The sequence below is a fragment of the Ambystoma mexicanum genome, chromosome 11 (genome assembly GCF_040938575.1).
Source record: "Ambystoma mexicanum isolate Mex_15411 chromosome 11, UKY_AmexF1_1, whole genome shotgun sequence".
Taxonomy (NCBI): Eukaryota; Metazoa; Chordata; class Amphibia; order Caudata; family Ambystomatidae; genus Ambystoma; species Ambystoma mexicanum.
This window is the reverse complement of record NC_090934.1, coordinates 1,297,564,820-1,297,592,139: the sequence shown is the minus strand read 5'-3', so window position 1 is coordinate 1,297,592,139 and position 27,320 is coordinate 1,297,564,820. Positions and strand designations below refer to the sequence as shown.

At 45.8% G+C, this 27,320-nt stretch overlaps 1 protein-coding gene across 1 annotated transcript in view; it reads right to left on the bottom strand.

Annotated features, from left to right (window-relative positions):
• Window positions 1-27,320, bottom strand: part of FBN1 (fibrillin 1) — a 643,598-nt gene that overhangs the window by 193,091 nt on the left and 423,187 nt on the right. The window contains exons 32-41 of the mRNA XM_069624792.1: window positions 20,253-20,375; window positions 17,482-17,604; window positions 14,984-15,109; window positions 12,918-13,040; window positions 10,494-10,616; window positions 7,652-7,816; window positions 6,787-6,855; window positions 6,569-6,694; window positions 3,883-4,005; window positions 387-545 (exon numbers count right to left, since the gene is read on the bottom strand). Of these exons, the coding sequence (XP_069480893.1) occupies window positions 387-545; window positions 3,883-4,005; window positions 6,569-6,694; window positions 6,787-6,855; window positions 7,652-7,816; window positions 10,494-10,616; window positions 12,918-13,040; window positions 14,984-15,109; window positions 17,482-17,604; window positions 20,253-20,375 (1,260 nt within the window). The remainder of the gene's footprint in view (window positions 1-386; window positions 546-3,882; window positions 4,006-6,568; window positions 6,695-6,786; window positions 6,856-7,651; window positions 7,817-10,493; window positions 10,617-12,917; window positions 13,041-14,983; window positions 15,110-17,481; window positions 17,605-20,252; window positions 20,376-27,320) is intronic.

The window sequence follows — 27,320 nt, the reverse complement described above, 5'->3', positions numbered from 1 at the left end:
AGGGTGTCCTCTAGTGGTGAAAGAAAGGTCCAGGTTGCCCTGTTTACTGCTGGAAAAATGTGTCTCGTAAGACTATTTTTAACCATGTATTCCCATTATAAGGAATTATAAATGGACGAGCCATGTGGCCTTTCAATGTTCAGGGATTAATGCCTCCACTGAGGAGACAAATGTTGCAAGGACCCTCAAGATGTAGGAATGCTGTCTCAAAAGAGTATGTATTATCATACGAGTGTCTTCAGGATATCTTCTCAACTAATTGAGATAATGCATTTGAAGTGGGACTCAAATAATTGCAACATGTTTCATATCTGTACAATGCTGATATTACTAAACATTTTCTCAGATCAAATAATATGTCCCCCCCCCTGCGCGGACATACGTACCCGTAGTAGGCACAGGACATTGCTCGCAAGGCCTGTTCCACGCGCGCCCAATGTTGTAGGAACAGCAGCACATTTTCTTGGTCATGTTGAAAAGCAACTCTCCATCACAGGTTTGGTTGTCAGCGTAATAGTTTCTGAAGCACAAGCTCCTTCTCATATCTGCAATGAACAAAATACTCAGCTGATTGGACAGAAATACCTTATGGGTGTCTCTGTGTGAAATGAGCCGCAATGAGGTGGAACTATGCCACCGAGGAAGGCTATTGAATGGATGCTCCCAGCATTTACAGTGATTGTAAATCCCCACTGCCTTAATAAAACATCTGCTGCAGCATTCTACTCTTAGAAGGTCAAGCAATGTCAGGTATGAGAGCTATATTCCATGTACGTTCATGAGGAGTGGATGTAGATTAATGGCTGTTCTAGAAACATGCAAAGGTGTTTGTCATGGGGCAAACAGAATGGTATCCACATTTTATATACAGCTTTACACTCTAGGCTGGGCTGGGACCTTCGCCGCTACACTCACAATGCTTATTTTATATTATGTACTGGGTTTTTATAATGCGCCTATACACAATGTGTTTCAATGCTTCCTACGTATTTCCTTCAGTCTAGCACTTCGTTGCTAGATGTGGCCGCATACTGGGCCACAACAAGGCACAGAGTTGACAACCTATTTAAAGACTGCCAAGTTTGGACTTTTGCAATATTTTGGTCACAACTGCTGCGTTGCGTTTGCCCGTGAATTGGGAGTCCCATCAGGGACGTCATTAAGGGGTCGTGACTGCAACCCCTGAAGTCTTCCTTGCTACCCCTGGGGTCTCCCTTGCTCCCCCTAAAAAAATATATATATTTGTTGTCATTGAAGCTCCTGGGCTGTGGCCAGCAGCATGTGTTTTTTTGTTTCTGGAATGCCTGGTTTTCTGGTAGCTATCGCCTGTAAGATAGCTCAGTGGGTAGAGCGCTAGCTGCTGAAATGTGTGTGTGTGTGTGATTAAACTGGTACAGGTTCGAGTCCCGGCAAGCTCAACTGAGTCTTTCTTTCTTATGAGGTTGATAAATGAGTACCAACACAGGCTGGGTGATATTGTATGCGTATTTGTTCTATATGAAGTGCTTAAGCGTAAGTGCTATATAATAACTCATTATTATCATTTGGCCTTGGACTTCTGCTTGCATTCAAAGTAATTTGGCAATATGGGCCTATGCGCACTGATATTAACGATACACGTGGGGATCCATTCTTGTATGCAATGTTTTTCACTTTATAGTGATACCGTAACCATATTTTTCATAGTGTACTTAGAAACAATGCTATGTGATACAGCTTCCTGTTTTGTCAAGGGGTGAAAGGTTGTGTTCCATCGCTTCCTGTGATGTTACTTCAGGTCAGATGACATCACTTCCTGCGATGTCATCAGAAGTCAAGAGTCATGTGATGTCACTTCCGCTACCCCAGGCATTTTGGTGAAATTACGTCCCTGAGTCTCATGAGGTTATTTTATGGTGTTTAAGTTTGATAAGTAGAGTCTTGGTTACTTGAAGGGCATTTAAAGGTGCTATTGTCATGTAATAGTCACTCAGTGAATAGCTGTGTTCTCTCATTTGTATAAAAATTCCAATGCCCTCTAGCCAGGCTAGCAGGATGCTCAGTTAGAGGGAAGGTACTTAAACAAAGTGTACTATCCCTGGCTGAATTTGTGAGGGATGGTGCAGTTTCTTCATGGAACTCTGCAGGGTTCAGAGAACAATGCCTGCTATTTTCCCCCTTAACTATTATCTTAGATTGAGGTAGAACCATTAACTGAAAAAGGTCCCTAGTACTCATCTTAGCAATTTAATTCTCCAAATGGCATGGACTATCACTGGCGTGTTCCATATTTACCATCTTTAAATCTCAGCAAAGCAAAGCTCCATGTGCAGCCAGCATTCATTTTGTATTGCTTTGCTTTTGCATTTTTTATAATGTAAATTAGTATCCGGCGAGGGACAATCAGATTGCAAGAAACCATCTGTTTTACCCTTGCTGGGCCGATACCTACCTGAGGAAGACTTGCCTGCTACGGTTTCTGAGTGGGGTCCCTCAAAGTTCCTTCCCTTTCTCTATCTGCCCGCCATGTACAGGGAGAAGAGATTACGTATAGTCCCTTCGCCCGATCCATGGCGGACATTTTCTTTGTTTTCTTTTTTTACTATCTTTTGAATGGCCGCCATGGAAAGGGAGAAGGGACTACAATGTAGTCCCTTCTCCCCGATCCATGGTGGCTATTTTGTTTGCTTTTTTTGCTCAAGTTGAGAAACTGTTTACATGCTGTTTCTCCACTTGGGTAAAAATACTTTTAGTACCCTCCAGTACAACGTTCCGTGGTACTGCTAGCAATAGAATCCAATGGGGGGGGGCATTACCGGTCGGGTAATGCCCCCGGGGCATAAGTTACAAGCCAGAGGGAAGCAAGGGCTTTCACCTTCGTCTCGAGGCATTACCCGACCGGTAATGCCCACCCCCCACCCTCGGGTTCTGTTGCTTTAGTAAACATTTTGCATGTGATTAGTCTTCTATTTCGGAAACTCAAAGTGCCTTACTCTGGTCCAGCTGAGCTTACTCCATGGAATGTGTGGTGTCTACATATTAGACGCGTTATGTCGGGGTACGTTTACTACATCTAATAGACCTGGAATCAGCCACAGGCACCTGAACATTGATTAAAGTACCTTGTCTGTAACGACAGCCGACACCACATGACAGTGAACAAATGGTTCAGGGAACCCTGACCATGATTGCTGACTGAACAATCTTGAGTTCTGATATTGATGGAGGAAAAAGTATACATCAATAACTGGGAAATATACCCTACGGATTTAGGGGTATCAGGACTATTTTTGATCCCCACATTTCAGTGTATGTAGATTCTACGGAAGTGCTACATGGACTGATGTTGGGAGGGCATTGTGCTTCCGGCCCAGAATCAGAGGCATTTAGCTGGCCACAACATTCTTTCTGAATTCACCTAAGAGAAACGGTGAGTGTTGCATGAGTCTCCATTTTCAGCAGCCAAAGGCAAGCCACAATAGAGAGTCAATAAATGAGTGTGTTCACTTTCCCTCTAAACTGCCATCAAACATTGTTCTCATTGATGGAAGTACTCAGATCAAAGACATCATGAGTAACCCACTCTGAAATCAGGAATCCCCTTTTTGAGTATTTCAGGGTGTGCCTACTCTTTAAAGCTCCTATTGCAGCAATATATTGTCTTTCTTCAGCAGCCAAGCGCTCTTCAGAGCTGTAATGGGCCTCTTCTTTACTGCCATTAAACACACTTGCTTGACTGCACGGTTTTGTGAAAAGGAATTGCAAATTTCAGGATTGCGTTGAACAATTGGATGGCATCAAAGGAGGCGGGGTGGACACCTAAAAATTCACTCACGTCGCCAATAGTCACAGCTTGTTTACAAAAATATGTGGAGGTAGGTAGTAAGTGAGAGAGGTGCGTACCCATGCAGTTGTTTCCACCATTGACTTGCATGTAGTCTGGAGGGCAGATGCAGGTGTAGTTTCCGACTGTGTTGTAGCAAGTACCAGGGCCACAGATGCTTGGCGTGTCACATTCATTGACATCTGAAAAAAGACAGAGCTTATTGAAACATATGAACACAAAATAACAGCTGTATTCTGAATATTCACCCCTAGAGTGGTATCTTGGCATTATAGAGAGATATTAGATGTCTCGTTACCCACTTCAATGGCACTCAATAACTTCTAGTTCTTTTTAATTCTTCGAATGCAGCAGTTACTCCTTAAATGCTTTTGCATTTTTTATAATCTAAATTAGTACCCGGCCAGGGACAATCAGATTGCAACAATCGATCTGTTTGAGGAAGACTTACCTGCTACGGTTCCTGAGGGCCGGGTCCCTCAAAGTCCCTTCCCTTTCTTCGTCTGGCCACCATGGACAGGGAGAAGGGATTATGTGTAGTCCCTTCGCCCGATCCATGGCAGACATTTTCTTTGTTTTCTTTTTTTTACTATCTTTTGAATGGCCGCTATAGAAAGGGAGAAAGCTTTGGATTAAGGCTTTGGATTAAGGCGCTATATAAATAATACATCATTATTATTAGTGGTGCCATGCCAGCATCTTCTGCAATGGATCTGACATAGCCAGACAGAAAACGCTTTCAAACGAGCCACAATTGGCACCTCTGTAATTTGGCCTATAGCTGCACCCAACGGAAAGGCAGGCTTGGAGCATAATACTCGCTGCACTAGGTCTGGGGGGGGGGGCAGGTTTATGGAGTACTCCAAACAAGCCACTACAGGATACGCGCACGCACATCATGGTGGGTGGTCATAATTTCGAAAAAAAAATTTCGACAGACAAAAATGTCGACAAAAAAATGTCGAAAAAAAAAATGTCGACTTTCGTTTTTTTTAATTATATATTTATTTTAGGGGTTCGGGAGTTAAAAAAAGGGAAAAATTAATAAAAAATTAAAAAAGGGGGGAACCCCCCCATTTAAAAAAAAAAATGCATTGGAAAAAAAAAGTCCACATTTTTTTTTTCGACATTTTTTTTCGATATTTTGACTTTCGACATTTTTGTTGTCGAAATTATCACTGTAAACCGCACATCATATCGCGTATGACGGAACTGCTTGCTGTTATTGGTAAGGTGGGGCAAATGAAATGAAGGCGAGTGAAAAATGTATATTTTCATCAGCACACAATACCAAAACAATCTATTTTGAGAGTGGCTTCCATCAGACTGATTATGTGAACGCTGTCAAGTTTTGCCAAATAATTTTAAAAAAAAGATTGCCCTTGATACTGGACAGCCATTTTGTTGGATTTTTTAAAAATAGAAACATGACAAAAACATGATTGGCCTACATTCCGAGGACAACCATCACTGGAGCCATAAGACTAGGCAACGGGGAGAGCAGGGCAGGCGCAATGAATCATGCATGACCTGGACATTGTTTGGTCAAACTAACTGCAGCACGTCTTTAATCCCCAGCTGTCTCGGCAGGAGAGATCTATGCACTCTTTCTTCTCCTCTGCCAACGCATAGAATGGCTGGGGGAGTAGCCAAAGGTTTCTAGCTTTTGACCCAGTAGGACTTCAGGCATTCCCCAACTCAAAGCCCTATCAATCCCCTCCCAACTCTCCTCCCTCTGCCCATGCATATTATGAACGGGCGGCTAGACACGCCCTTCTCTGGATTATACGCCTGCTGCTGGGCACTGGAGAAGGGGTCCACTCCCCTGCCCCAATGAGATCAAGCCCAACTACTTGGATGGTGGAGTCACTAACCTAAAAAACAGAGCAGCCAATGAATTGGAGTGACAGGAACAGGCCACTTATGACAACAGCCGTGTCTGAATGTTTGCATTTTTTTCCATTGTCAAAACTAATTAGGCTTTTTATAATTTTTTGGGTATATTTATTTATCATTTTTATGACAGATTTGTTTCAAAAATAAATACAAATGTTTGCTTGATTGGCTTATTTTATTAATAGTACATTTTTTCAAAAAGAAAACTGTTTCTACTGAAAGTAAGCTTCTGGAATTATTTTCTGGCTTCCCTGTTACCGGCCCATAACTTCTTCACTCTGCTCCGTCCACACTGGAACTCCATCTAGTGTCTACAGCTCTCAACTGCGCAAACTAGCAGGCAGCCCTGAAATATAGAAGACTTCTCCCCGCCTTCATTTTGCATACCACTTGAAATTGCCCACTGGCATGAAGCTGCTACCTGTTGACCCCATAAAAGTGGGAAAGGTCCCCCCCCTCACAGCCTCAGCACCCCTCTTCCGTTCACGCATTTCTTTCTTTGAGATACCCTGGTTTTCTGATCATTAATTAACCAGGATTATCAGGGATTTCCTCATGTTCGGACATTGTATTCAAAATGGGGATCCTTTGGGGTGTATTAAAAATCGATTGACCTCAATCGACCACTGTACTTCCAGCTTCTAATACCTCCACTGTTTAACACATCTCAATGTGTTCAGGAGCTGCAGAAATAACGTTTATTTGATATAAATTATAGTTTTGCGCAGATATTTTTTTTATTACTGAAGTGGAAACATGCTGGAAATTACAAATTGTTTCCAAACCTTTCTGCAAATGTCTGCAATGGGAATCTTCTTCCCACTTGGAGATTATGCAAAGACCACTTACCATCACAAACCCGGGTGTCTTCGTTCAGATAGTAGCCCGTGGGACACTGGCACTGGAAACTGCCAAAGGTATTGATACATTTTCCTCCTTGGCAGAGGCCTGGCAACTCTTGACACTCATCAATGTCTGTTAGGGTGACACACCAAGAGAATGTATTTCAGGTCCTGATAATAACACATTGCTGCACGCAGAGCGTGTACAATAGAAGCCTTGCTTACCCTCCAGTATAACTGTAATTTGATTTGGCCGAAACCCTTCTCCTCCAGGACACAAGATTTTGTAGTCAGCTAAAAAAAATAGAAATAGATTAGTATGTTAAAAGGTTTGAGGAAAAATCTGCAACTTGTCTGTGGGGCAATTTTAATTTACAGGAGTGGTGCGGACAGGCTAGATGTAGACATCTCGGGGATCTATGAACATTCCTCATATCTACTTTGCCGAGTGACAATTGCGACTATTTATTTTTGCAGATTGTACTGCTTTTTTTTACCTCAAAAAGCAGGGAGACACCCCCACACCATCCTCTTCCCTTAAACCTCCCCTTCTATATACCTAACGCAAACGTACCATTTATTTTTGTGCAGTAAAAAGTCGGCAAACATTTTTTGGGGAAAATGCAATTAGGTGAAAGTGGGTAATACCACCTCAGGTGGCCTATTAGATAAGCTCAAGCGGGTTGTGTAGAGACTTCAATAGGTGGGTAAACACGTTTGCATGGACGCTTAAAGCCCAATACTGCTGTAGAGTCCAGACAGTTTACTGTGGCTTATTGTCTTAGATTTGAATGAATAGTGAGAGCATGATTTTCAGTCATTATCAAATTATGTTTGTGTTTGCAAACCATACAATATCCAAGCAGGTAAAGGGAGTACACTCCACGATATTTGATTGCATATCCATTTTTTTGAAATGGCTCTAACAAAGCACTTGAGTCTCCACTGTACCAAGTGCAGAGACAACAGCGACTGGTTTCGCTCTCTTTCCAGAGCTTCATCAGGACTCTTTAAAGTGAATCTAGAATCTATTCATATTTCTTTAATTATCAATGAAGATAACCCTGGAAATATGCCAAGATCAACTTACATGTGTTAGTTGCAGGGCACGTTTCGCAGGGAGTACCCCAGGCTCTGCCGAGGGAACAGCAGCAGGAGGCCTTTGAGACACCAACGCCGATTTCATTGCTGCAGGAGACACCGCCATTGTCGCCGCGGGATTTGACATCTAAGAAGCAGTTGCCATGTCGTGTGTCTGTTCAGAAGAGGAAGAAAATGCAAATGATATTATTGCTGTCAAGGAGCGGGAGCTGGAGATTTGTGCGGAACACATCGTGATCCCTCCCAGTGCCCTCATGTGAATTTTGAAAGTTTGGTTCCGAGACTTTGATGGCGAACACTGGCGCTACCACAGTGTGAGCTAGCTCACTATGCCTATTAATGAGTCAGTGTTGATGGACCCTTTTGCCCTTCTACTGTGGCGGTCTAGCAATGCAGCCATGCCTGCTACTTGTGATTGTGCTTCTATTGTCAAAAGGATTCCACCCTACTTTGGTCGGAAAGAGGCCTCAAATTGGCTCGGGTGCCAAGAAAAAGTGTGCCACGGTCGCAAATGGTGACTCGTCCCTTTGGTGACAGACTGTTTGAGTAGCCCCCATGGAGACATTTTGCGGTAAAATGTCCGCCAAATTGTGCATTTTAAAGAATATTTGTTCCTTAACACTGGTAAAATCTACTAGCTGCACTTTACAGTAACTCATCAAATTGTCCCACATTGGCTGAAAACTGGCCTACTTTGACCAAAAGAAAGTGGCCCATACTAGCATTTTGGGCCTGCAATTCGAGGGTTTGCCTGATTGCCGTATAGGCCAGTCCGAGGCTGGACCCTTTGTATAACAACATCACAGAATTGCAGGGAGATCCGGCACTTAGGCAGTTCTAATCAAACCAGAGGGTCCCCCCAACAATACAACTTATGCACTTCTGGTCGTACTGCTGCTCTTACCACTCTAAGAGACGAACTAGGGTTAAGGAAAGTCGCAACCCCTCCTCCCTGTGATATATCATTCATTAACATCAGCCCGACTACCACCATGGGAATTACCATTATTAGTCTAATCGTTCCCCTAGAGTGGGACAACCCTGTTCAAAGTTCCCCTAGAGTCGGACAACCCTGTTCAAAGCTCCCCAAAGTGTACACTCTTGTAAGTGGGCCACCAATAGATCCAGTTGCGCCTAGACGCCAATACCAGGCTTACTAAATCCCCATTTCAGAATGACCATGCCCCAGTCCTGACGAAAAGACCCCATGCAATCATACACCATCGCTGTCAAATTACAAATATGTCCCAAAGCTTGTTCAGCCAGTCTGCTTTAGTGGGTGTGTTCCGGCTCTGCCACTTCTGGGCTACCGCCATTCTACCTGCTCGGGGCATCGCTACCAACAATCTGGTGAACCGATACTCTTCCCTGTCCCTCGCAGGAATACCCAACAATAATTGTCGGGGGCCCATCTTTAGCTGTACCCAAACTGTGTCCTTTATCCAGCTAAGGAGCACAGACCAATGCATTTGAAAATGTGGGCATTGGCACCACATATGAAACAAGGACCCCAATTGACCACAAGCTCTGGAGCAAAGCGGGGGAAACACCACTGTACATTTTAGAGAGTATTAGAGGGTCCAAGTGCCATCAATGCAGTATTTTAAAATGATGCTCCATGGTCGCTGTAAAGAGATTGCCATGGAACGTCTCTTTATACATTTCATCTCAGGTCTCCTCTGATATGATCAGCCCTGACTGTGTCGCCCAACAGCCTTTATGTTTTTGCCTCGGCAAGGTATCTGCAGTCACCAGAACCCTGTAGAGCCTAGAGTGTGTCCCTTTCCTGGACACTGCAGTGTCAATGGTTGAGGGGTCGTGCCAGCTCCACGCTCCATCTAGCATCTGCCAGGAATCCTTTTAGTGCCAGATATCGTACAGTGTGGATTGCCAAGTGCATGTTGACTGCTTATATTCCTGCTTTCTATTAAGGCCCACAGGGCTTGTCATCTAAAAGGCTGTTGTACATTTCCACTCACAAGTAGGGGTGCAAATGTACAAATAAGAATCAAAATGCTCATGCTACACAGGGACACATCCATTCTAGACCCAGCAAAGATGGCCGCCGGCTGATTTGGCCTTCCCCTGTGCCTGGATTGTGAAAGGGCAAGCCAGTCATAGTGGAAGGTGCCTCACGTGAAAGCGTATCCCTTCTTCTTCTTCTTGTTAGGGAGACTCATAAACATGGAGCCATCGATTTGTTGTTCACCAAAGTATGCACCAATCAGCCAACCATCACAACTAGATCTCTTCCCACTTCCCAGTCTCCTGCACAAACTGAAGCAGGAACCTACACTGTTTATCCTCCACCCCTCTTTTCCAACAGACCAGATCAGATAACACCCACACAACCACCCCAGTGCCACTCATCCTAACTGAGCAATTCCCTCTGCAGATGAAACCTCACCCAATCCAACCTATAATGAGACCCCGTCTCCGGCCACCCGCAAGCCTCACACGCCGCCATGGCTTTGGGACGCGTGTTCCACATCTCCGGCATGACCAACACACACTGTTTGCTCAGCATACTCTACATGCACAAGCAGCTAGCATGCCGACAAAGTACATGAACTGGGCCTTGTGTGTTCACAAATGTATGCTTTGGTAGGATTCTCTCAGAATGTGTGCCCTATTAACAATGTAATTTTTTTATATTTCTAACGAGTATGTCTGGCTCCCAAAGGTGTGTAGCTTTACGCACGTCTTAAATGAGCAGTTCTAATGTGCGTTGACTTAAGAATGACCTTTTAGACCAGAAACTTCACCGAAGATATAAAAAACAGTGCCACATGGTTACTTTTGTACTTGCTAGAATAAAATGGGTATCTTACCTACGCAGCCGACACGGGTTGGGTTCAGCTCAAAATCGGGTGGGCACTCGCAGGTGTAACTGCCGGGGGTATTTTCACAACTTCCGCTGATGCAGGTGGTAGGGTCTTCACATTCATTCACATCTGCGGAGAGAGGGGCGCCACATGCCAGGTTAAACTTGTTCAACCAAAGAGGGCAAAAACCGGTGGGCAAATGGGAGGAACCAGGACTCGGCTATGAAAGCCAGCAGAGCTGAGTGGACGGGGAGATACCACCTGCATAGGACCTGGAGACAATGACACTGTGGTTTATACAGTAACCCTAGGGGCTCATAGTAGCCCAATACTTTGACGACTGCCATCAATAAAAGAACATTTGGAGATGGACACATGCATTGAGTACAATGAAATGGTCATGATTCACAATTATTTAAGAGAGCTGTCGAATTGTAGTTATTTTGTTTTTAGAAATAATCATTCCCAATCTGATCTAATGTTTGTTCTTTTTGGCCAGCTCTGCACAGCTAAATAGGAAAATAATTCATATGTACATTTTTAATGACACTTGAACGTTGACACAACAATTCTGATTATATGCAAGCCAGGATTCTATAATAGGTTTTGCATTAAAATTGTCCTTGTCAAATGCAGTAAATACTGCAGGTCCAGTATAAACATACATGTGGACAGCATTTCTATTTTCTATGACCCATTACTGTACCCATCATCCATGGCTGGCGAAAATGCCAAGCTCCGTGTCAGTGAGGCCGGAGCAGCCCGGCCGAAATGGGCATCACATCACTGCTTCTCAGGCATGCCGCAAATACTTCTGATTGCCCCATAACAACTTGGATGTGTCCCTCCAGCGTTAACAATCACAACATGATGTGGTATTTCTTTCCTTAAGGGGAAAGTTGGCTCACATGGAGGCATCTTGGCGCTCAAGAAACTGTCTGCCTGTCCTGGGACCTGATCAAAAACCTTGCCCCACGCTGTGGTTGGGCCAGAACATGGGCAAGAGATGGGGAAACATGCAGAGAGAAAGCCCCCACCCACGTGTTTCTCTGCCTCTGGTCCATTTGGGTCCAGAGTCCATGGAGGGAGTGCCGCACAGATCAGCAAATCTGCTCCATGCGTTCCCTCCATCCGGCGTCTCCGCCTGCATCAGGTTTTAATGTGAGCGACAGGCTAGGATACTGCCTCCTTTTTTACCCCACGTAAGAGCAGGTGGTATCCATAGGGACACCTTATAAAGGCAACTGGCCTGTTTGTATATGGCTGCCCCTGTTGCTGATCGCCACCTTAGGCGGATGATGGTGTGGGAACCTGGGGACCACACGAAATCCCACGCCGTTATCTGCCCCAGGATGGAAATCCCTCAGAAGGAACTGCCACCATAGAAGCAGTCCAGAACATATTTCTTCCCACAGATTCATCATCAGCTTGAAATTGACCTTGCGTGTTGGTATAATGTTGTGGGAACAAACATGTCTCGGTAACTTTCCTGACTTGCAAGCAGTTGTCCTCCTTCCATGACTTGAGTAAGAAATTCCACAAAATGGCCGCCTGCACTCTAAATATTCGTCCATCTAATCGTCCCACCGGAAATGGGGGAACAATCTGATTTTCTGAGTTTTCGGATGAGGAGTGCAGATGTCTGCCATGCGGATAATGGGCAGAAGTTAAGCCGAGAAAGGTGGGCTCATTGTCATGCATCTCTCTGTGTTATGCACGAAATACATTTGGAAGGTTGGCCGACAGCAGCAGAGAGAATGCAAGTGAGGACATATGGACTCAGCCCAGTCTCCTCTGGAAAGAGGTGTGCTGACATTCCTTGCACTCCATAGATCCTAAAATTACTTTTTTGGGAATCCTATGGGCAATGATTTTACTAACGTCCTAATGTTTGGAAACAAATGTGTTGACTGCCAAACCACGCAGAGCATCAACAATAATGTAGGATTACAGTACTTCAAAACCAGGGCTTGAACAGTAGAAACATGAAACATAGGCCAAGCGTTATCTGGGGATTGGCAGAGGTTTCCAGATTCCTGAAACATTCAGGTACACTAACTACTATGCGAAGGAAGCAAGTGCAAGCAAAGGACCACCCAAAACAGAGGATCACTCGTGCACATGGGGTAACCTCTGCAAGCCCAAAAAGGAAAAAAACACCAATACCCTCCCACATTTGATATTATAGGCTTCCTCGCTTTTCTGACTCTTCACCCCAGAAAACTGAAAAACCACATGCACTCCACACAAGGATGAACAAAATATCCTACACTTCAAGAAACATCTGAAAAAGCCGACTTCTGCATGCCCACTGTTCTGTTCCTCTTACTGAGATGGCACCCTGAAATGTTAGCAATGCTCCATATTCCATGAAGTTAAAACAAAACTATCTCTGAATAATTGTTTAGGCTCTTAAAGTCTCTTTCTTACCTGTGCAGTTCCCGCCACTTCTGTCCAGTTCATATCCTGAGTCACACTCGCACCGGAAGAAGCCGGGAAGGTTCTTGCAAGTGCCAAACACACAAATATTGGGAAGGGTGCACTCATCAATATCTAAAATAGAAGGAAAGAAGAGGAAGCCACATTACACTGCAGAACTTAATGACAGATGCCAAAGAAATTGACTCATGGACTTTCTTGTTTCTGCAATATACACCTCAGATTAACTGAAATATCAATGGTACATATGTCTAAGTTTGCATTAGTAAATTCATAATTGTGTCACTGTAAAAAGAAATATGAGCAAAAAAGAAAATACTGATGAAGTAATATGAAAAATCATGTCTCTGCAACCCACTGACTGACAGAAGTGGGCGTGACAAGTAGCGTTTTGAACCACATAACGGTGGGCCGAAGTGCTGAGCACAATGATGAGGGAAACACCACACAGCCCTCCCTGTGTTCCATTATTTGTACTTGTATTTTGATATTTATATAGCGCTCTTTCCCCACTTGTGTGACCTCAATGCGCTTTTTCCTTGGTTGGAACGCACTTGGTGACCGTAGTCGATGTGGTTAGAGATTCTAGGGGACTAGCTTAGATGTGTGTGTGCATGTTGCCATTCTAAGACTTGGGTGGCTGGCAAGGCTCAACTAAGCAGCCCAGTAGAGGTCATTCACATGGGTGGGCGCTCTTTGAGGGTTGGAGATAGATTGCTGTTGTCAATTTATCTAATGTAAAAAGCAGAATGGGGCCCTGCATTGTGGAAGGAATGCCCGTGGTTGCCACACATGGTACAGCAGAGAAAGGTGAAACACACCTTTTCCCAGGACAGTCTACTTTCCAGTGGGTCTTCTAGGTGGCTGCTTCACCTCCTGAGTATTGATGTATAAACTTGTCTTTCTCCATCCAATTGGCTGTTTTGAGATACTGGGGGATGTGGCTCATAAAAGGGGCTTTTCCGCAAAAAGAGGGCACACACTTTGCCAGCCTGGTCTGTGTATCCAACACACTGAATGAGTATTGTCATGATTAACCTCTCGTGCTGGTAGAGAGATTCCCAGACCCCCCCTTGTTTTGCATAAATTAACTTTTGGCCTCACCCTAAGTTAAAAGGGCAATCCAGACGTGGACCCCTTGCTCACTGTGCTCAGAGAGTCGCAGCTTCACCTCACTGATGATGCCCATCAAGGCTGAAACACGTGTATGGGGTTGCTGTTGGTACTCTTGTTCAGAGGAGAATTGCCTAGCATTTCGGTGCTGGACTGCCCCTGGGCAGGACAAAGACTGATATGCAGGGAAATGTCTTCTCTGTGAAAGGGACAGTGAGCTAAAGACTTGGTAGAGTCTCTCCCAGGGTTTACTCACCCAAGAACAGGCCATTTGGCTGTGTTTGTGCTGGTAGAGAGATTCCCAGACCCCCCCTTGTTTTGCATAAATTAACCTCAACATATATTGCTGTCACTCACATGCTTGCCACTCAACGGGAACAAGTTAATCTTAGAAGGCGAGTCATAGTTTTGGTTCTAAAAGTGTCAGATGGAAAATGGCTCCCATGGAGCAGCTCTGTCAATGCTCATGGACATTCTGAAACACATCAGGTAATAGGATGGAGAAGAAGAACTCCACCAATACTGATTCACATTATTATCTTAAAATTCTACAGTGCCCCACACAGGTGTGTTAATGTTGGGATTAAAGTCACTATGTTGGGATTCCCTGTATGGTTATCTTGGTGTAGTCACTCTGTGCTCACAAGAGATTCATGTTTGCATGGTCAATGGGGGATGTCCCAGCCACCACTCCCGAACTCTGCCAATCACTGTGACCATGCATTCCCAAGATCCGGACAGTGACCCAGACACCACTCCCGAACTCTGGCAATCACTGTGACCATACGTTCCCAAGATCCGGACAGTGACTTCAGACCTCCGTTCTTGCAAAAGCTGGAAATCATTTGCAAAATCTGACCTTTGGCAGAAAAATGAATACATCTCCCCAACATTACAATCGGACATTATAGTAGACTGCTTAGCCCGGTGATAACTCGCTTTACCTTGGCATGTTTTCCCATCAGGACTTGGTAAAAATCCCATTTCACATTCGCATCGGTACCCTCCAGGAGTATTAAGGCACAAGCCGTTGTCACATAGGTTCGGGTTTTCTGAACACTCGTCAACATCTGCAATGAGAAACATGTACATTTTACTTTTAACTATTATCTGCCACTATATACAATAAAGGTCCCTAAAGTATGGTATGAAACTAGACAGGTGACTCTTTCTGAAATGTAAAGATCGCAAATAAAGGCCGGCACAGTTTCCACAGTTTCATTAACGAGGCGGCATCAGCGGATGAGGTGCCCACAGGACCCTGAATAAGGGAATTGCTTTTGCAAGCTTACATTTTGCCCATGGAGACATGACAAAATATAAACTATTTGTGTACTGCTTTTTAAGAGCTGCAATACTAGAGGGATGCATTTACTGCTCCCCAGAAGCATGTCATTGCAAATGGCAAAGTTGACTGTGATCAAGTTCAAATTGCAACACTTAGGAATTCACCCACACTGGAGTTGGGTCTTTCTGCTTACTTGGGTTGGGCAAAGAGGTGGAGGCTCAGACGAACAATTGATGTCAATTACATCTATCGAGTAAATGCTACAGTCTTACACCCCCCTAACTGCTAAGAGCTTGTGTGTTCATCCTGGACTTCACAGGGAACCATTGTAAGCCCTGCACACTCCAGCAATTAAGAAATGGTCCTCTGCATGCATATGTAGTTTTCCCTCATGCTAACACATGTTTTTCTCATTGCAAGCTTTTTAAGGCAACGTTGTACAACACGAATTATTCCAAATTGATTGTGTCCTCTGTTATTCTCCCACTTGGTGTTTGGGATCACTTGATATGTTTCTCCCTTGTGTACCATGTTGTTGCCTGCATTGTGCAATCGTGCATGTTTTATGCTTTGTTGGTCTCTTTATAAACTCCTTCGGTTTAAGGTAGTTGAGTCGTATCAGAGCTGTAGCGCAGCGTGTAAGCTTCAGTTTCTCATTTTTTCCACAAAATATGGGCACATAAATACGCCCTCACACACATGCAAGCAAATACAAATAGAAGCCTCCTAATTACATACAAGCACCCCACTTCTGAACTTAACTCCAGAAAATGAAATTCACACTCCACTTCTAGATGATTATCCACTCACCAAAACATTCATTCTCTTTACCGACCGCTAACTCCCACATCCACACTTTAACTACTCACACAAACATCCGGCTCACTCCCTAGTGATACCGTTGCAAATAAGACACAATACTTCTTCACTCCAATACACTCCACAAGTGCCAATTCCGCACATGACAAACACACATCACTCATTCACCAACAAAAAAACAAACCCCAAAACAGAAACACTCCACTGACGTGTACGCTCCAAGACCTAAATACTTTGCCCACATTCGATCTACAATATACGTGAAAACAACTGATTCCCATTGGAATCAAACAAAAACCACCCTCTATACACATCAACAGACCATTGTTCCACATACTCGTATTCCTCTGGCGCACATTACTCTCTCAACATACACAGAAAGTCCTTATTTTCGTGCATCCATACATATTCTACAAACATTAACACCCGCTTCCCACTCTTTTTTCATGATCCATTAAGTCAGCAAACTATCCATTGCACCCCTACACACACGACTCACTCACATGCTATACTTACCCACGCAGGGTGAGCACACACGGGGGCGTATCCAGGATTAAACTACTTTAGGCAACATCTAAGCAGCTGCATATTAGTTCTTTTGTAAAAGAAATTCATAGTCTGCATTGATTATCAGCAACTGGAAGATCTCTTACATTAGAGTAAGGAAGAGGCCAGGTATTAAAGGGGATGACAGTGCATGGCCATGTATTATAAGGAATATAATACCCCCTAAATGTGCGTAAAAATGATATTGCGAGTCATCTTGGAGCTCTGTGACCTTATAAAGGAACCCAGCTTTCAGCCTTGTTCCTCAAATTAGTCGCGGACCAGCCTCGTTCCTCTATTTAGTCGCGGACCAGCCTCGTTCCTCTATTTAGACGCGGACCAGCCTCGTTCCTCTATTTAGTCCCCGACCAGCCTCGTTCCTCTATTTAGTCCCGGAACTCCTCTGTGACTTGCAATATCCTTATAATGTATGGTAGGGAGTAACATATTTATTATTTATTATCTGTCAATGATTTTTTTTTTTAAAGTGAAGCTCAATTTCCATTTCGAACGAGGAATGTGTGCATTGTGTTACATTTGAATCAATCCATAATCTGAATTTCCAGGATTAATTATTACAAGTAAAGCAGCTACTCTGGGCAACGTAATAAAAAGTGATGATATTTGATCTTTAGTTGCATTGCAGGCTAGATGCCAATAGTTTCCAGGATTATGGTACAATGACGGGCAATAAGAACATTGAATATCTTTGGCATTCCTGCAGCGCATTACAAAACACCTGATCCATAAATGAGTAAATGTCATCAAGATATCTAAATGAGAACTTACCAGTGCAGACCAGTCCATCCCCAGTATAGCCTTCCTTGCAGAGGCAACGGTAGGATCCCATTGTGTTCTTACATTCTGCATGCGTGCTGCACATGTGTGTCCCATTGGAACATTCATCCAAATCTAAGACATCAAAGAAAAGCAATCAATACATGAAGAGTCAACCAGTGATTATTGATTAAGCAAACAGGCGTTTCATTTCTATGAACTGAGGGGCAGAGGTGCAGTCTTGGTCAGCATCTTGAGTCTCGGGCAGGAGGAACTAGGTGCCAGTCCAGCCACTCAAACATGGTGCCTTAACAGTAGACCATCTGTGCGTGCTCCGCGTTAATCAAGTTTAGCAATGCAGACATGCATTGGAAAATATACATTTATCAATCTAATGAAACAATGTTGGTTCCTATATGTAATGGAATGCAAATGGAATGTTAATATTTTTAACAAATCCTTTAGGTGGTTAATGGGTTCTGATGACATCATAAATGAAAAGGTTGAACGTTTAGAGAATGGTCCTTTCACAAGTACCTGGGACGGCCTTTTTGTGCTGAAGATTGTTTAAAAAAAGATACATTTTTAATATGCTTGACTCATTCTGCTCTCCAAGTTATTGTGTCCGAAAGCATTTTAAAGACATGGGGAGGTGTAAAAAATGTCCATGATTGTGACTCATTATTGCCACTGTACTATTTAACCCTCTATATTTGTCATTAAAATGATTCTTTAGTCCCTTAACTGCTTCAAAGTCCTCCCAAAAGGACCTCCATTGACACAGATATACTCAATGATGCAGGCATCTCTCTTATTTGTGATCAGAATGCCTCCAAGTAAGTCATCACTCGCAACTCTAAAATTATAGTCATATAGAGAGCCAGCAACCTCCTAAAGAGGGAGGAAAGAGAGTCTACGGATGACTGACTTTTTGCATCTCAATTTACAGGCCTGCACTGATGCCTCCAGACTTGACCAGCAGTAAATGGGGGCGGGGGGTGTACCTGACGCCCTCTCTGGCTACCTACTGTCCATTACCATGCCAAAGTTCCCTGCACTCCCTGCAGAAGCCCTCAAGGGTTCCCCACCAGGCAGCGTTCATGAGGACTCAGAATGAGTACCATAACTCAGCATTGGCGTGAGCTGGGTTGGTCCATCTCTCCGCATGCGTTCATTTCCTGTAGGTGCATGCAGAAAGGCAGACTAGCTGACCCAGGGGACCTTGTCATGGCGTGCTAGTTCTGCAACTGTCCAATGTACGTTTGATACTGCAAACGCAACACCTATTGAGTTGTAGAGTATAATGACATCATCTCACTAAGTGGCTGTGTGGACGCAGTCCCCCCTTACCTGTGTACATACATGAAGAAAGGGGCAGAATGATCGATCCAAAACTAGTTAAACTATTAACTTTTTCGGACTGTGGGAAACTAATTGCTTCTCATTAGTTCAGATTAAATATTTGTTTACCAGTAGTACTGATACTTGAGCCACCTCTCCCTTTAGACATTGGTAATGGGAAAACACAAACAAATCTTTACATTTAGCAACCTGGAACATGCTTACAAGTCCGGTCCTTCAATTTCGTGCACCCAGATTGCGACTCTCTCATATGTGTTTGGCCGCTCTGTCCTCTGTTCGGAGACTTGGAAACAGAAAGCAGGGCGACTCTGCCTGCAGCACGCCTAACCACTAAGTTTCTAACCACTCTTTCTCTTGCAGCTATGTATTGCATTTGGGGCCTATCATTTGAAGGTATCCTCTGCCAATACAATAACTGAATCTGAAACTGTTACACGGATTGCTGGAATCAAAACTTACATTTGCACCTAGCAGAGTATTTTCTGTAGATAGCCCTTTACTAACATGTTGGAAAAACATACTGCCACACCTAAAGAAAAATCTTTGAAGTGCTAATTTCTGATATGGTGTTTAGGTTTTGTGTAATTGCAACTTTTTTCTATGTCTTTGTGCATGTACAAACGAACCATTCCTTTTTTGCCATAGTTGGCAAGCTGTTTCATATTAATGAAGAAAGTGTGACTCAAATTCAGCAGTCATTCAAAGATACAGTCTGAGACCCAAAACTTTGAAATTCATTTTCACACCAATCAGAGCGGATGCACATGGGTCTTTCCTAAAATCGTATTTATGTCAACCTAGATTTTGCGTCAACGAGCTGCACAATCAGCCGCAAACTAACGCAAAACGATGCGAGTCCCCTGAAAAGCGTGTTGAGGGGCACCTTAGATCCCCACCACTCGGGGGCATACAGAGGCTTTGGGGCCAATCTGGTAAGAGATGTTTGGGGGTTCACCCAAACCTAGGCTTTGTGAAGCCAGGCTTAGACCCAATAAGGCAGTGGGGCACGAGAAAGATTTTCGATTCCGAGCGCAAATGTGCAAGAAAAAGAAAAAACATACTTTTCTACGTCTACTGCAAGCGGGCCGCAAGTACCTTTTCAGTTTCTACCACAAATGGGACAGCCCGAGCTGAAAATATTAAACTTGTTTGTCGAGTTCCAGTGCAAGCTATGGATTAGTCCAAAATTGAGGTCAAAACCCAAAATCAGAATATTCCAAGATTTTCGATAAATCCAACCATCTCTTTGAGAAAGGTCGAGAGGTCATAGTAAGGGATGAAAACTGCCCCTCCATGCACATAAGGCGCTGCATGAGTATCTGCAATGCACCTAATGATCAGTGGTGGTACCCGAAAAGAGTAGACCTTGATGAGAATGGAAGCCTTTGACCGCATCTCCCCCATGCTGTGACCACACTTACCGCTACACTTGATACCGTCACCGATCCAGCCAGGGCTGCAGTTGCACTTGAAGCTTCCGGCAGTGTTTGTGCACACCGCGTGTCGGTCACAGTTGTGTGCTCCAATTTCACACTCATTAATATCTGTGAAAGAAAAAATGATATCAGAAGTGTTACACATTCAGCCACTGTGAACAGATTAGAAATTCAATCTGAGTGGGCTGGTGACATTCACCAAAACACATTTGATTCATGCATTAAACATCACAGTGTTTTTTCGTTTTAATTTTTTACTTTAGCTCCCAGAGAAGCCCTCAAATACATACATTCTTTAAAAAATGGATCGATTCAATTTCTCTACCACACAAGGACATCACCATTTAAAAAAACTGTGATGCTACATGGCAGTCGGAACACTTAACACATTGCATACATAAGAGATTTGTTATGGTGGGCTATTGGACCTTATTTACTTCAGCTTCGACAAGTATTAATAACAAGTTACTGTATCTGAATGTGTTCTTATCTTCTGTTGTAATGGTCTATATAAACCATAAACAAAATAAAAAAATTAAAAAAACCAAGTTATTTATCCAGAGTGATTTAAATGCTTTAATTCATGTTTTGCATTTAATGAAATGCTCTATGCAGCTAAAAAAAAGTATGTTAAGGGGATTAGAAATCAAACATAGGGTTATCCATTCTCTGCATGATGCACTGATTTCGAGTGAACGCCTCCTACTCAAGGTCACCTGCCAGTCTACCCATGCAACGCAGCAAGCTAGATTTGTCTTCTAATTCTTTTTCCATAAAAACACCTTATTTTCTCTGTGTTAGGAAGACACTGGATTTTTCGTGCTGGTTGAACTCAAGTATTGACTGCATGCATTTTACCCAGTTCTCTGCTAAACACCTCAACACATTTCTTCCTGGGCCACCGCAATACTTTGATCTCAACCAAGTTTTGATTAATGGTCAGAATTTTGGTAAGTGATTTTGTCTTCTCCTCTCTCTACTCTACTAACCATGCTACCGCCCTACCTTCAACTATAGGGCCCTCATTACGACCCTGGCGGAAAGTGACAGACCGGACCGCCACAGCGTAAATAGCGTTTCCGCCATTGCACGATGGAGCAAAGTGCGGCCCATTCCGACCCATCGGGCACGAGCACCACGGCATGGCGGAAGTGCAAAGTCCGCGATGGCGGAAATGACCCCAAAACGGCCCACACCGCCGCCGTACGGCGCCCTAGGTGCAATACCGCCACCCATCACAGCGGACACCGCAGTGAGCGCCAACCGGAAAGTACGGTGACCGTAAATATACGGAAACGGAAGTAAAAACATGGGCCCGGAACGGGAAACATCCCGCCGTACACCTATGAAACCACAAAATCCACACAACCACTAAAAACACTACCCTGAAACACACCCCAACCCGTCATCCACCCTAGCGAAACCAAGAAAAATGGGAAAAGTAGCGAAGAAAGCGTGCGACCGCAAGCGGCAGGTCCACTTCTCCCGTGAGGAACTCACCGTGCTAACAGAGACCCTCCAGGAGAATGCTGCCGTCGTCTTCTCCACGCAAATGACCAGGACGGCACTTGCGAACAAGAAGGCCATATGGGCTCTGGTGGCACAGCGGGTAAGTGCGGTGGGGACCGCACCCCGCAACCCACAGCAATGCAGAAAGCGATGGGACGACCTGCGGATACGCGTCCGTAGCATACTTTCTGCCAACCGCAACATTGCCACAGCCACCGGGGGAGGATCGGAATCACCCATCAAGTTGACCCCCTGGGAAGAAATCTGTGCCTCCACCATTGGAATGGATACCATAGAGGGAGTCGGAGGGATGGAGAAAGGAGTGCAGACATCCGGAGAATCAGGTAGGTGGCCCAAATAAAACAATGCCAAATCTACAATGTCCAATCATGTGAAGTACCATGTGTCCACATAGTGCAACAGAAACACATGTCCAGGAGAACGTCCACACACATTGGCCTGATAGCGCACTTTAAAACTCACAATAAATACATAAATAATTAAAAACCCCTAAAACACCCACTACACGAGCAGCAGGCACACCCTAACTGCAGGCTGCCAAACAACTGCACCCTCACTCCACACACAAATGAAAGCACCTCCAAGGCCCCGACCCAAATCACCCTCAGGTACCACCCCAATGCATGTGATACATTGCCATTCCAATTCCCACAGACCCATTAATAACCCTCGCCCTCCTTTACTCCACCACAGGGTCCGATCCAAACGACGAGCATCAGGACACCCCTACCAGCACACCTGCAAAGAGGGCCAAGACCAACGGCCAAAGACCCTCCACCTCAGCTGCACGCATCAAGACACGGCAGCAGCACAAATCAGGTGGCAGCACAGAGGATGGAACATCAACAGGCACCCCAGCAGCCAGCATGCCCACAACACCACCACCACAGGTCCCCCCAATGGATGCCACAGAAGGCACTGCCTCTGGTGGCAGCAGCACCATAGGTGACACCCCATTGATGGCAGCATGCTCCGACACAGAAGACGGGGATGTCGAAGTCAGATCCATCCATGACCTGTCCCAATCCCCCTGTCTGTCCCATCCCGTACAACATGAGGATACCACGCAGGGGCACCCACAAGACGACGACTGGCCATCCCCCACAAGCCCTGTGGCAAGGCAACATGAGGTCACCAGCCCCTCTGTGACACCACCGCAAATGGCCATGGCCCAGCAGAAGCAACAGTCCCTCGACCAGTTAATCGTGCAACAGCAGCAACTGGCCACGCTCCTCAAGGACCATGCCGATGAATGTGGGGGCACTAAGGCAGACATAGAAACATCAACTGAGACACTTAGGGCAGAAATGGAGAGAAGTACAGAGACACTAAGGGCACAAATGGAGAGTAGCACCGAGAGCCTGAGAGTCCAAATGGAGAGTAGCACCGAGAGCCTGAGAGCCCAAATGGAGAGTAGCACCGAGAGCCTGAGAGCCCAAATGGAGAGAAGCACCGAGAGCCTGAGGGGGGAACTGCATGCGACGTCCAAAGACGTATGTGCCGAACTTGCCGCAGTGCGCCGTGTGCTCACTGAGCTCTCACAAACCCTTAGGGACATGCATGGACGTGAGCAGGCAGAGACATCATCCGTTGCAAGTTCCGTCCAGGGCAGCCCCCAACGTAGATCTGGGAGGAACCTGCGCTCCACAGGCAGGGGTGCCCCTGATACCCGCAGAGGGGGCTTGCAATAGCGACAGCCCACTGACAATGAGCATCTTTGGACACTGGTGTTCGGGGTGGAGGTAGGAGGGTGGAGGGGGTTTTTTGGGCTCACTTGGGTGGCGGGTCGATAGGGTGTTCAACATGATATCACATATGCCATAAACAGTGCACGATGAACCAATGAGATGTGTGGACAATGATCTTTGTGTACTAGGCCATCATAGGCGTACAGTCCATATTGTGCATGTACCAGACACACACAGTGCCACGAGTACCGTGTCCATGTATCAGCCACCAGGCGTGAGTGCTAGAAGCATGCATCAATGAGATGCTGACGAATGTCACGGCCCTCCGGTGCCTCGCAGACTCCTTGAGGTGCTGCCACATCCCCACCCTCATCATGACCATCTTCTGGTGCTTGCAGTTCTGCGTCAGGGGGCATGGGCACATTACTACGTACGCACATGTTGTGGAGCATGACACATGCCATGACCATCTTTGCAACCTTCTCATGGCGGTACAGGAGTGCCCCGCCAGACCTGCTGAGGCAGCGGAAACGAGTCTTCAGTAGGCCGAATGCCTGTTCAATGACTACACGGGTACGTGAGTGGGCATGGTTGTAGTCCTCCTCATGCTGGTCCCGTGGGTTCCGGACTGGTGTGAGGAGCCATCTCTTCAGTGGATATCCAGCATCACCTGTATGTGGACGATAAACGTATGATGTGGAATGCCATTGCTACGTACGCACACCCCCCCCCCTTCCTGCCAGGTCATTGCCGATTCACATACCCCACATTATCATGCATGAAATGAGACTCACCGAGTAGCCAGGATCTGTTCCCTGCGTGTCGCTCCATGTAGCGTGGTATTGTAGAGTTCCTCAAGACCATAGAATCATGGGTTGATCCAGGGAATCGGGCACAACAATGTGTAATGATCCTGTTGGAGTCACACACCATTTGTACATTCAGGGAATGAAATTGTTTTCGGTTGCGGTACTGGGCCTCCATGGCATGTGGGACGACCAATTCCACATGGGTGCAGTCGATGGCACCAATGCAACCCGGTATGCCGGCAAGTGCATGGAATCCCACTTTTGTGTTGGTAATTTCCTGCTCCGAGCGTGGTAGGGAGATGTAGTCGTCTGCGTGCTGCAGGAGGGCATCGAGCACTTGCAATAGTGTCCGTGAGAACAGTGGCTGAGAAATGCCATGCAACTGTCCGACTGTGTGCTGGTAGGTGCCTGTGGCCAGGAAGTGTAGTACAGACACCACCTTCAGTAGGGGTGGGATGGCGGTTGGGCTATCTATCATGCTGACAAGGTCAGCCTGTGTCATGTCCACAATGGCGGCTATGGCATCCCGGTCCAAACGGTAGAGGGTGTGGATCTGCTCATCAGTGAGGTTGAACGGATGTGCTCGGAGGCGTGGGATTGCGGGCTGCCTGCGTGGTGGTAGTGGCTGTGCTGGCGGCCCTTGCTGGCCCTGCCTTGGCCTCCTCCTCCTCCTGCGTCTCCTCCGTGCGGCCGGTTGTAGTTGGTGTTCGTCTTCTTCCTGGAGTTGGAGTACTTGCAGTGCTATCAGGTCCCCCAGGGCCAACATCGCGAGTCCTGCCGGTAGCATTTCGGAGTGGGTGTGGTTGTGGGAGGAGACTGGGTGTGCAATTTATGTGTTTTCAGGCTGTATGGCCTCCACCTGTGGTGATTCATTCCACCTGTGCAAGCTGCTCTCCCCTTTGGCCGAGCACGTCCCGCACACAACGCTGCAATTCGAGTAATGGCATCTTGCTATTGCAATCATGTATTTGTACCCGATGGCCGTGTAACATTTGTTGATATGTACATTCGGCTATGGTCCCATTGTTTCACATACAATCTTTGCAGTCGCGAACAGACTTGTGAAGGGTCAGTGGAACGTAGTACTCGAGTGCCGGTGGGCCCTCATGCATCACTGTACCGAGTTGCACCGACGGGCGGGGCGTCCCATTCGTGGGTGAAGGCAGTTGCCATTTTCACACACAGCCGCACTAGATGGATTAATTTGTGATTTCAAACGGCCACAGATGCCTTTTCGACGTGATGTTGCAAATGAGGAATTCGAAGGGCGGCGCTTTCGGTTTTCAGCTAGCGGCGAGGAGATGCCCACAGGTCTGACTGCAAATATAACGTTCTATTGTTCAATGTCCTTGAGACAGGGGCCATGGCGAGGATGCAATGATTGATATGAATAGTTTGGGATGCGCAATAGCGACGTGGGCGATGAGGCCGGACGTTCCCAAATACATGTTACTTCACAACACTGGAATTACGGGCTGGGGCACTGTGGATTTTGCAGGCTGCATAGCGCACAGACTCAATGGAAATTTCTAATGTTATGTGAGTAAATATTCAGGCGTATTTATGCCGGGATGAGGGAATGATGAATGGATGCATGGGCAGATGATTTGATACAGAGTTTGCCATGTACAGGGCTTCTTTGAATCTGTCCGCCTCCCCTGCGCTATGTGATGCAGGGCTGCCATAGTGGGACCATCGTCTATCTGGCCTTGTTGAGCCCTCCCTGTCTCGACGCGCCTTCAGACACTTGTGTCCATGCACGTTAACATTCCCATCTGATGGATTCTGTTTTCACAGACGCATGCACAGGTACACTCGTTTGTGATGGTGTTTACACCTCGATATAGATGGTTATGAGTCGCAAGTGGTTTTGGGGTGGTGATGATCCTTTGGAGTGGGCTAGCATGCATATGGCTGTGGATTTAGTGTGATCATTGAAGTGAGTTGTTCGAATGTAGTTCTGATGGCCATTTTGTTCTTTTTCTTTTCTTTTGGTTGACAGGTATCTCCTCCCCTTTTGGCACTGCCATCTGTATGCCACTCCTGCAGATGGCTTTTACTCCCGACACCTGCTGCTTCGTGTTAATCAGTGGAGCAGCATTACGATCTTATGGGACGATCGCCAATGGGCCACATGCCCTTACGCAGTACTAGTGGCTCGGAGCAACATTTCGGCCTTTCAGCTGGACTAGTGCCTCCCCATTGGGACGGCCCTGCGGTTCTGTGCGCTACCATGTTGCCTTTTCGTACGTGAATGTGGCTCTGTGTACCATGATGGAACAGGGCGTCACACAAGTAGTAGCTGCTCATTTCTTGCGGATGCAGCCCACAATGGTGAAATGTGTTTTGGAGTTCATGGCCTAATGGCTGTATGGGCTTGGTGATTTTGTTGTGCATTAAATTTCTATTCTGATATGGGCCGTGTAGCGTTCTTCTTTGCGAGTGATGTGGCATAATCCTATTTGGGGAGCGATGTATTGTGAGGAGATCTGCATTGGGTTCCAGCTTCGGAGTTTAGTTGCGTGGTACTGTGCTGGGCGCGTTTGCCTACGAAGCCCAGTGAGGTCAGGGATGGGGGCTGCCAATATGACTGTTTGAATGTTGTCATGCTCAGGGGCGGGGGATTGGGTTTTGTGTAACAGATGCCGGTCAGCCAGGTGGACTGGTGGAATGATGTGATTTTCGGAATATTGCTGGTCACAGGTGCCTGTGTTTGCGTGCGTTTCTTGGTGGGGGACTGTGGTCATGTCCATTGGAATGGCTTCTGTATTCGTGCCATCTGTGCCCTGCAGCTCCCATTGGCCCCTCTTGTGATTCTTTTGTTCGTTGGCATGCATGGGTGACTTGTACATTTCACTGGTTGCATTGTGACTTCATTGCACCTACGGGGAGTTGTACTTTGTGGGCAGGGAGCGGTGTACAGGCACTCAGTGGGGCCGTTTACGGTTGATTCGCGATGCCGTACTTCTCACCATGGCGGAATGGTACTTTCCGCCGTGCTTGATGGCGTTAGGTACATGTCCGCT